This window comes from Perna viridis, chromosome 6, assembly GCF_037379345.1.
Source record: "Perna viridis isolate PV_CMFRI_1.1 ecotype Kerala chromosome 6, ASM3737934v1, whole genome shotgun sequence".
Classification (NCBI taxonomy): domain Eukaryota; kingdom Metazoa; phylum Mollusca; class Bivalvia; order Mytilida; family Mytilidae; genus Perna; species Perna viridis.
Window position 1 is genome coordinate 37,330,758 of NC_142450.1, and position 11,059 is coordinate 37,341,816.

Below are 11,059 nucleotides of genomic sequence, written 5' to 3' on the forward strand. Positions count from 1 at the left end.
TGTGTTGTCACACCAATGTCTATAAGAGCGCTGGTGCCAAACAGAGAGGTTCAACTAGTACCTCTGTCTTAATTTCATCTTGATTATCTTTGCTGTTAAATTTTCAAATTGCATGAAATGAAGCATGCTTTCATGGTGGTAGGACATATGTTGTGAGGCATATGGGTTGCTGCCGGATATCAAATTCCTGGTAAGTAGAACAAAGTTTGTAGTACTTGTAACTTTTGCTGAAAATTTCCACCACAAAAATCTGCATCCTTTGATGGAAATGTTTGGAGTTCAGTTTTTAGCTTTTCTTTATTGAGTGGTGCACTGTAAGCAATTTGGTTACTGTCCAATGTCAAATTTCTGTTCAACAGAATTGGTCATTTTACAGCACATGTTCTCTCAATGAAAAATTCCATTACAATATCTGCTTCCTTTAATGGGAATGATTTGAAATTTGATATGCATTTTCTTGTGTGACACAGGTGTAAATCGTGACAACTGGTTCACCTTGCATTAATTCACAGCAAAAGATATTTTTATCAGTAGAAGCTACCTGTAATCTATCTGATGAAATAATTCTATAATTTTATTTTACATTAAGAATATACAAGTAAATAACATGTAATATTTCCAATATCAAGGTCATTTCAAATCATCAAGGTATGTAACACATTGTCAAAAGGGATTTTAGCAAAAATCTATACAGCCATCTAGTAAACATATTGAAAATTGGTATTCAGGACTGGCTAGAATTCGAGTGGATTTCCTACCCGGTATTTTATCAGAATGTCAACCTGAAAAATGTAAAGTCAGTCTGGTTACTATAGATACCAGGGTACCTGACATTCAAAAATTCAGTGAAAGAAAAGGATGACCAAAAACCCCTGAACAGTAGATACAATATATTCCACATTTAAGCTTGACATGTATTTTATATCCAAGAGCATTGTGTTAAAATTGAAACAGTTTGGTTGAGTGGTTTTACAACAATGAAATCAAATAACATTCCCATAAGGTGATTTTTAAAAGAATATGATTTGAAAAGATCATGTAATATAACGGGATGGTCCAGCTTCTTATATAGTATCCTATGGTTCCTTTGAAGTTTTCAGTTAATTATGAACTCTCCACTTAATCGGTTTCATCTAATTTACAGCTGTATAATTTTAATCATATCATAAGATTCTTCATGCTTATAGCCGTTTTTGATTGGTAGAGGACATCTTTGCCAGATCAATCATACATGCATAAATGCCAGTCAACTTGAAACTAATATAGTGGCCATGTAGTTCAAAAGAGTGTGGCAAAGAAATAAACGGCATAATATAGCCGTAAGAATAGTTTATTACATCCACATTGGTCTTACAGGTACAGTTTGTTTACAGAGAGTAATTTTCAGCTTGGGAAAGAAACTTATTATTGCTTAAAATCTAACTACAAGTAAATTCGCCCCAAAATTAAATGGTCCCAGAACCAGGTTTTACATTTACCGGGTCAATGCATTTAAAAAAAATTTACCAACTGTCGGGACGGAATTATAAGGAATAAACAGCTATATTTCGGTCGTTCATGGATGTATGAACGGATCTCTCCACTCCAAAACATTACATGAATGACCGAAAATAGCTGTTTAATCCTATAATAATTTTGTTCGTGTTGTTTTGTGCTATATGAATGGTAGGTTCTCTACAGGCAAACTTAATTTTTTTAATACAACCTGACTTAGCATATAGATAGGTTATACATGTTCGACAGTTTTGTACATAAACTGCCTGAAGTTAGTTATACGAGAATAACAATATCACAATATTTTCTGAACAATCAAAACTCAAGAAACAAACAAATCATAAAGGAAAATTTTTTCTCTAACTAGTAGAAAACATCAAAAAAATTAAAAACTGACAGTTATAAGAAGACAGAAGCTACAAGTCTGACACTGTTTATCAATAACAAATATTTGCAAAACATTCAACTTTAATTCTCCTACCATTTCCAGAACATGTACAGATTTTTGCATTGTTATAAGAGGATAATTATATTTACCATAATGAGATGAAGGTTTAAACATCAACAAGCTATAGTGTAAGATTCCCTTGATTATGGTCCACAAAATGTAAAAGAGTAAAATTAAATGTAAGTAATAATTACACTGCACCTACAAAATGATTTATTAATAATACAGCTATGGTTTTGGTGATATCAACCATTGCTTCTCAAGATTTAATAAAGGTGAAAGTTAATCAGTTTTAGAATATAAAGAGTGTGATCAGGAAAATTTATTTGAAGAAAACTTTTTAGTGAATGTAATTAATAAGATAAAAGAATAAATAAAGTTCATTACAAATAACTGACTGTGTATTAAAAATAAAAAAAAACAGTAAAGATATATACGTATGTAAAACTATCACAAAATTTTAATGTACCGGTAGTCCAGTAAAAAAACTTTAGCAACAATAACTATCCCCATACTGTGGACTGGGACCACTTCCATTATTACCCATCTTTACTCTTTGTTTCTGAATTTCTGTATAACAGCTATTACAGTATCCTTCCTTCTGACTGTTTCCATAGTTACTGCAATTCTGAGTTTTACACGTTTGTATACTTCTACGTTCTCTTTCGACCTTTGACATGGCCTGGTTGTATTTCTGCTCCACTCCAGCAGTAGAGCTGGTAGGTCTTGATAAATTGTTCATTGGTTCTCTTTCAGGAACGTTGTAATTCTCAACCTGTGACGGTATCATAGGATGTGGTGCAGTATGACTTCCTAACATTCTGGCTCCTGGTAGTCCAGTACTATAACTAGCCTGAGTAGTTCTATTGGACACAACAGGAGCTGTCCTACTGATATTAGAAGGCTGGGTACTCGTAGGTCTGTTTGAAGTCTCTATGCCATTAGCATATAATCCATGGTAAACATTATAATGGAATGTACACCGATAGTTCATTCTTTCGTCACCATATTTATCGCATCCTGGTTCAACACAAATTTGTCCTTTCACAGACTGTTGTCGCAGTGGCCTCATTTTGTCTTTTTTATCTTAAAAATGAGTAAGAAAATTATTTTCTAAGACTTAAAAAATGCTTTACAGGGTGCAGTTTGATATACCGCAAAGCCAAGTATTGACACATTATACGTACAACAAAGTTTTTACAGTCACATAAAAAGATGAAAGTGTGGAAAATGTAGAATTCAATTAAAAAATACTGAAGAATACAATCACATCAGAAACCTTTTGATTTGGATGAAGATTCAATCAATGTTTTATTATGATTAAAATTTATAGTTCACTTTATATTTGGTAATTGAAATTGATTTCTAGAAAACAATAACACAGTTGCCGTAATAGTTCTGTACTTCAAATTAAGAACCAATTATTCATGCTGTATATGTTATCCTAAACAGATAAATTTGTGGCAAGAAAGACAAAGTTATCTTAAAGTTTAAAGGTGTAATATCCTTTAGCAAAAGCTTATGTTAAAAGACATTAATTCAAATTTTCAGATATGCTATTTCAGTGCATGAACTTACTTGAGTAAAGTTTCAAAAAAATTGCACCATTTTTAAAGTGTTTAATACCTTTTTCATAGCACTTTGAACAATATCCATATGTTCTTGGGTCACCATAGTATTGGCATCCACTAGATTTACATCTCTGTCTTGAAGGAGAATAGCTGAGTCCATGTTGAACTTTGAAAATTCAAAAGACTTAATTAAAAGCAGAACATACCAAGAACCATATTTACATTTAACATGGAAAAATAAGTATTGACAGTCTAAAGTTTGGTAGCAAACATTTTTTTTTTAGGAAGCATTATTTTATAATTATACCTTATATAAAAATCCTGATTTCTTATTGGTTGATAAAAAGTGTATTTAAGACATATTTTAAAGATTTCGATTTAAATAAATAGCAAAATTATTTAAAGCCCACCAAATTGGGCCATCTGTGCGAGACCTGACAAGGTAGTCAAGGATGTTAAAAACCCCCTTAATTATTTCAGTCATTTTTACAGCTGCTGGGGTATATGCATAAACAGTATGCCTTTTTCCCGTCATAGCCATGGTATTAGCTTAACTCATATGCCTTTTTACCCTCACGAGCCCCATCCCGCCAAAAGTTTTGTTTCATCATTCAAAGTAATGTACAATGATTTATTGACTTCGAAAAAACAAAAGTGAGAATTGGTTAATTAGTCAAAAAAAAAAAAAATAAATAGAAAAAAAAAAACAGCGGCGGGCAAATGAATAACAGAATGAAAAAGATCCTGAAAGAATGAAACTTTAAATAGATATTTGCTGTATGTAAACAGACATATCATGGCAAGGAGGGGAATTAAGGAATAATACCAGACTCAAGCATCAAATTGCCCTCCATAGTTATTTTTTGCAAATATCACTCCCTGCCATGATGTATCTGTTCAAAAAGCAATACAAGTAAGCCTTGCTAAATATTGACAGGTACTGTGTCATGCAGTTTAGAATTTTGCCCCATTGTTTTAAGTTTAAATAGAATTTTGTATAATTAACTGTTGTCAATCTTTTCACTCAGCTCTTAGAAGAATTTCTTCTAAGTAAACTTTTTTATAATTTACAAAGGAATCATGTTTTCTGACATTTTCATCCTGTTTGAGTTTTTGTCCCTTTGACATATGTATTCTCGTTATATTCTATAACATTTTATGTTTCTGCTTTCATGACTACAAGATACACTATGTCTTTCCACATGATGGAAAAGTGGGAGAAAATGGCAAATTCTATAAGGAAATATATGAACAGGCAACACAGCTTACCATTATCATTGCAATTTCAAGGTGAACATTCAAATTTTTTCTTGTCATTCAATTTCAAATAATCAAAATCAAGCAAAATATCCTCTATTTAATGGTTGAAAACTAAAAACTAAAAAAATGGATGCTTGTAAGTCAACATTATGCACAGCATCAAGTACAATATTCAATAAATTGTTGACATAACACTGTGTTTGAAATGTGGTAAAATATGGTTCACTTTCAGTTTGTAAAATGAAAGTAGAAATTGCAGTGTAATTAGGTAAGTTATACTACACGGCATGCACCAAGAATAGATACCTGGTGACAGCCGCCTGTGTTCTGTTGACCTACTTCTTGCATGAGCTTCGGACAGTATAGTTGTACACTCCTCACACATCTTGCTTGGTGGATAGATCAAGTTTTCACAAAGAGGTGAAGCACATTTAATTTTGTCCTTGTGGCTTGTTATTACAGGGTTTACTTCTTCTGCAGCCGGCATATGACAAGGAGTTGCAGACTCCTCTAAATTTTCAGCTTCCATTGGGTCACTACGTCGCTTTGAGGCAATAGCACAAGAATGGCAAAGTCCTCCTGTTTCAATAGGTGAAAGACATCCAGGAGTAAAGCAAATATTTCTACCTTCGGGAGTAGTTGGCAACATAGATGTCTGTATGACTTTATCTTCTCGATGATCAGCAGTTCTGACGGAGATTGGTGGCTTATGTAGTCTTTTCTTATTGGCACATTCACTGCAAAAACCTTCTAAATAAAAATGTGGTAGTTTTTGACAGTTTGGTGTTTTACAAGTTAAGTCATCTGGGTTAAAAGACCTTAAACCTGGAGGATTACAAATACCATTTAAATCATTTAAGACATAAGTCTGAGATGAGGGTCCACTTCTACCAGATTCATTTAGTCTTGATACATGACTGCCTTCATTTTGAAAGTCTGTGTGTCCTGTTGTGACAAAACATTTTGCGCATTTGTTAGCTTGTAAAGTCAAACAATTTTGTTTACAATTTGGAGTTCCACATTCTCTGAATTGTCCAGCCTGAAGCCTATTGAAGGAGTTATCTAACCTGACAGGAGTATGCATACCTCCTGAATGTGGCCTTGATTGACCACCACCAAATAATGACAAGTCATCTATAGGATCTTCAGTCTTGTTTCTAGTCTCCTGTAAAGACAGGGGAGGAAAACTTAGTGGTGGATGATGATGAGCTTCCCTTGGCAGGCACTCATGACAATAAGGAAATGTTTTTGTCGATGCTCTGTTTCCACATTTATTTCGGCATTGTTCTTCCATCATGGACATTTCATAAACTTGTGATGGCATTGATGCTGGCGGTGCAGTTGGAGGTGCATTGAATCGAACAAGTGCTGCTTGGTTTTCTTCATTCCTCTTATATTCTTTTGTATAATCACCGAAACATTTATAGCAAAATCCTGCTATCGATGGGGTGCCAGTCATTTCACATCCCTCATTAAGACATTTATTAGCACAAGTTATTGATCCTGTTGCTTGGTTCACCCACCGCACTTCATCATTAACGAACACGGGAGGAGATGAATGTGTTATTTGGGATGGCTGTTTTGACCAGTAACCATATATCTGTAAACACTCAGAAAGATGGTCTTGAACTAAATTATGATGATCTTGTATTGTCTGTGGCTCTATCTTGGCAACTGGAATTTGTAATACAGAGTCTTGAGTGGTCATTGGTACAGATTTAGTCTTTAAATACATCTTAATCAAATCCTGAACTATATGTTCCTCATCTGGTGTCAAAAACTGAACTATTAATGGTGTGAAATCAGGTAGTACAAGCGGCACAAATAATTCCTTATCTCTCTCATTATCAGAAGATTTTGTGACAAGGGGTACAAAATGGTTCATACTGTATCCTAATATAATTGGAGAGTGGTAAACCTCCTCACTCTTCCATTCTAATGGCAAATAAATTCCAGACAAATTACACTCTTGAATTTGGTTTCCATACACTGATCTTACAGTTTTATTAGCAAGAACAATTATTGGGCGTCTTAAAATGTTACATAACACATACAAATGTACGGCCTCAAGTGTATCATAGGGAAGGAATGTCCCTGTCTGCTCCTGGTCAATAGCAGAATTTGTTATTGTCTCCCACTCTCTCTCTGATTCCTGAAACACAAAATAAAAAATTAGAAACCATTATGATCATCATTTTCTCTAAAACAACTCTAGTAACAAGAATTTATGACATATACAAATGGGTACCAGAAATTTCAATTTTCAAGGGCTATGAATTTCATCTGGAATTATTCCTATTTTTTTGGGTTGCTAATTCCTGTGGTGCCTAAGTATTTTCATTCATCATACATTGTTTTTTTTTAATGTTTTTTTTGTTGTTTATAGTTTTCCTTGAATTATCTCATCCTGAATTCGAAACTGCCATTTTTTAAAATTCAAAATTTAATCACATTCAAAGTAGAATTAAGTAAATTAATCCCTTACATGGTACACAATACAGGTATCCAATAAGTATTTATGGACTACAAATAATTATCATACTGTTTATTACCACATTACTATATATCAGACTGTTCATTAAAAGTTCCAATATCAGTTTAAGGGAATGAAATATTCTGAAAACTTTTAAATAAAAAAAACCTTTTGCCTGTTTAGTACAAAACACAATCCTTATACCAAGGAAACTCAATGGTTTAATTTTCCTTGTATATTAGCATTGGATAATTTTGTATCAGTAGTTACAACACTTGTCTTTGTGATCTTTGTGAGGCAGATTTCAATGAGGGCATGTAAACAATAGTATCAATGTCCATATAGAGTGCTAACTCAAAGGGAAGGTCATTTGAAACAAAACTAACATTTTATATTGTCACAGAGGATAAGGAAGTAAATTACAAAAGCTTAATGATCGAATAAGCCTAACAAGGAAGTTTCAATCTAGAATCTAATTTTACAGACAGTTATTGATTTAAGTCGACCAACTACAAACTATATCTTTATTGTATTCCTGGTATAAAATATCACAAAGAACAAAATTGCAAATTTGGAAGCATTGTGAAGCAACATATGAGGGGTGAAAACATTTGCTAAGTGTAAAAATTTTAAGTGAAAAATTAATAAAAATCAATAATGCGCATTTAAGGATATTGGACATGTTGGTGGCAAATGTTTGGTCTAAGTTTCAAACTTTGACATTTATTTATAAATTTATAATAGCTAGATATTATTAGATGTAAGCCACCTGTGTTGGCACTGCTGCAAATAAATTCTAGTGAAAAGTTGTTATAAATGCCTGATGGAAACCCATATGCTATGTTTCAAGAACCTATTATTAAAAACAAGAAGTTAGTCCAGATATTAGGACTTATTGCAACCAAAAAAGCACCAAAAAAAATGCAATTTGACTTCAAAGTCAAATTTGAAAGCCAAGAGTCAGCAACCCTAGTATGTGTTGCATTGTCTTTCAACATGCAAAATATCAACAGTCTATCTAAAATGACAAAAAGGTTACAGCCTGGACAACATGTTATATTAAATTTGACCTAAAAGTCTATGTCACCAATCCTGGAATGTGACACATTGACTTAAGGTTGTCAACAAAACAGACCAAATATCAAATGACAACAAAATTACAGACCAGAAATAACTTGTTATGAACAGACCCATGGTTGAACAAATGGACAGACCAATCACTATATTTAGGGTGTCCACCACTTTTTGTGGTGAGGCCCTTATCATACTAACAACACCAACAAAATATACCTCCAACTATTAATGATCTTCTTCAATAGCTGATACATTCACTCAATGCTAACAAAAGATCATTTACCAAAATGCTCAATTAATGATCTTCTTCAATAGCTGATACATTCACTCAATGCTTACAAAAGATCATTTACCAAAATGCTCAATTAATGATCTTCTTCAATAGCTGATACATTCACTCAATGCTTACAAAAGATCATTTACCAAAATGCTCAATTAATGATCTTCTTCAATAGCTGATACATTCACTCAATGCTAACAAAAGATCATTTACTAAAATGCTCAATTAATGATCTTCTTCAATAGCAGATACATTCACTCAATGCTTACAAAAGATCATTTACCAAAATGATCAATAAATGATCTTCTTCAATAGCTGATACATTCACTCAATGCTTACAAAAGATCATTTACCAAAATGATCAATAAATGATCTTCTTCAATAGCTGATACATTCACTCAATGCTAACAAAAGATCATTTACCAAAATGCTCAATTAATGATCTTCTTCAATAGCTGATACATTCACTCAATGCTTACAAAAGATCATTTACCAAAATGCTCAATTAATGATCTTCTTCAATAGCTGATACATTCACTCAATGCTAACAAAAGATCATTTACCAAAATGCTCAATTAATGATCTTCTTCAATAGCTGATACATTCACTCAATGCTAACAAAAGATCATTTACCAAAATGCTCAATTAATGATCTTCTTCAATAGCTGATACATTCACTCAATGCTAACAAAAGATCATTTACCAAAATGCTCAATTAATGATCTTCTTCAATAGCTGATACATTCACTCAATGCTTACAAAAGATCATTTACCAAAATGCTCAATTAATGATCTTCTTCAATAGCTGATACATTCACTCAATGCTAACGAAAGATCATTTACCAAAATGCTCAATTAATGATCTTCTTCAATAGCTGATACATTCACTCAATGCTAACAAAAAATCATTTACCAAAATGCTCAATTAATGATCTTCTTCAATAGCTGATACATTCACTCAATGCTAACAAAAGATCATTTACCAAAATGCTCTATTAAATTTACCAACAATTATCAATTTGACAGCTTAATAATTTCAATTTGTATACAACAGAAACTGTATTGTAAACTCAAAAACATGCATTCAAGATCTTCCCCATTGGACCTTTCCCTTTTTATGTAATCCTTATACTTCTTTAAAGTGTATATAATAAACATTAATTGAAAATATTATGTCTTTAGGTATGACTTACATTAGAATCTAAAAGGGTACTAAACCCAGATGGTCTTTCTTGGTTCAATCTCCTTTGTCGTAGCAACCACCTACGCTTGAAATTTTTCTGAGTATCTTGAACTAAAGTTACATACAACAACCTCCTCAATAACAAGAGATCATCTTCCAGTCCCCACATACACAGACTGACCGCATGCAATAGACAATTGCCATCACCTACAATACAATGTTAATGTACAAGTGTCTTAGGAAATTCTGTTATTTTATCTACATTTAGATTTCCTTTATAAGTTCCTTTTCTACATCTTTGTTACTTTAATATACCAATCCAGATGCCCACTAATACATTTTATTTTTGACAAAACACAAGGCCAGAATGTTTTTTAGTCTCTTAGAGTTGTCAAGGTATCTATTTTAAATATCTAATCAAGTCTTCCTACTATGCCAAACAACTATAACTTCATTTCATTAAGAGGCTTTATATAATACTATCATGGGATGTTTACACATTTTTGATTTACAAAATTCAAAAATGTTTCATATAACAACACAGATTTTGTCTTTCTTTATGCCCTTGCAAACAACTGAATTTTAAAGAAGCCTCAAAATTGAAGACATATTTGTTATAGAAATTGATAATTATATCGCAAGGTTCCACTTGATAGTCATCGAAGAAAAAGATTGTCTTTAAATGAAAATCTACATTTTCAGAGTCATATAAGTAATCTCACCTTTTGTTTTAAGAGGGTATAAAGTTTTTGCAGTTCTACACCAGTTTATAATTTTATTGTCCTGAAGGTCCTGGCGAATGTCTGCATCAACAATGTTCATCAAATAGAAGTGGCGAAACCCTTCAGGATATAATGACAGGTCTGGCAATGTTATACTATATACATGGTAACATCTTAAACAAAATGTTTTATTTCTTTCTGATGTATCAATATCATTTTGAATTGACTCTTGCAAGGATTTAGCCATGTGAGGACTGCAGTCAGAGAAATTCTTTTTGAATGGTGGAACAACATCACTCATACTTTCTAGCAACAATTCTGTAAGAAATATATTAATTTGATAATAAGGTTGTTCAGTGCAATGATACTTAGCACTCAAAACCATTTACCAGCCATTAATTTTATCTGTGAGAAGAAGCTACCACAATCAAGAGCAAAGTAGATATGAATGTAAAGTAGTTGCTGTTGTTGGACTGTATAACACAATATGTAACAATACTTTAAACAACAGCTCTGTTAAGACATAAATGTGTAAGACCAACTGGCCTTCAATG

General features: G+C 32.6%; 1 protein-coding gene across 6 annotated transcripts in view; it reads right to left on the reverse strand.

Moving 5' to 3' along the window:
• Positions 1–561: 561 nt before the first annotated feature.
• Positions 562–11,059, reverse strand: part of LOC148614803 (tumor necrosis factor alpha-induced protein 3-like) — a 42,284-nt gene continuing 31,786 nt past the window's right edge. For 4 of the 6 annotated variants that reach the window (XM_088589184.1, XM_088589185.1, XM_088589186.1 and 1 more), the window contains 5 exons: positions 10,506–10,823; positions 9,794–9,990; positions 5,080–6,925; positions 3,569–3,679; positions 562–3,028 (listed from right to left, as the gene is read on the reverse strand). In XM_088589184.1, coding sequence (XP_088445310.1) covers positions 2,433–3,028; positions 3,569–3,679; positions 5,080–6,925; positions 9,794–9,990; positions 10,506–10,806 — 3,051 coding nt within the window. In that variant the 5' untranslated portion in view covers positions 10,807–10,823 and the 3' untranslated portion in view covers positions 562–2,432. The remainder of the gene's footprint in view (positions 3,029–3,568; positions 3,680–5,079; positions 6,926–9,793; positions 9,991–10,505; positions 10,824–11,059) is intronic. The other 2 variants (XM_088589188.1, XM_088589187.1) reach the window with 1 other exon arrangement.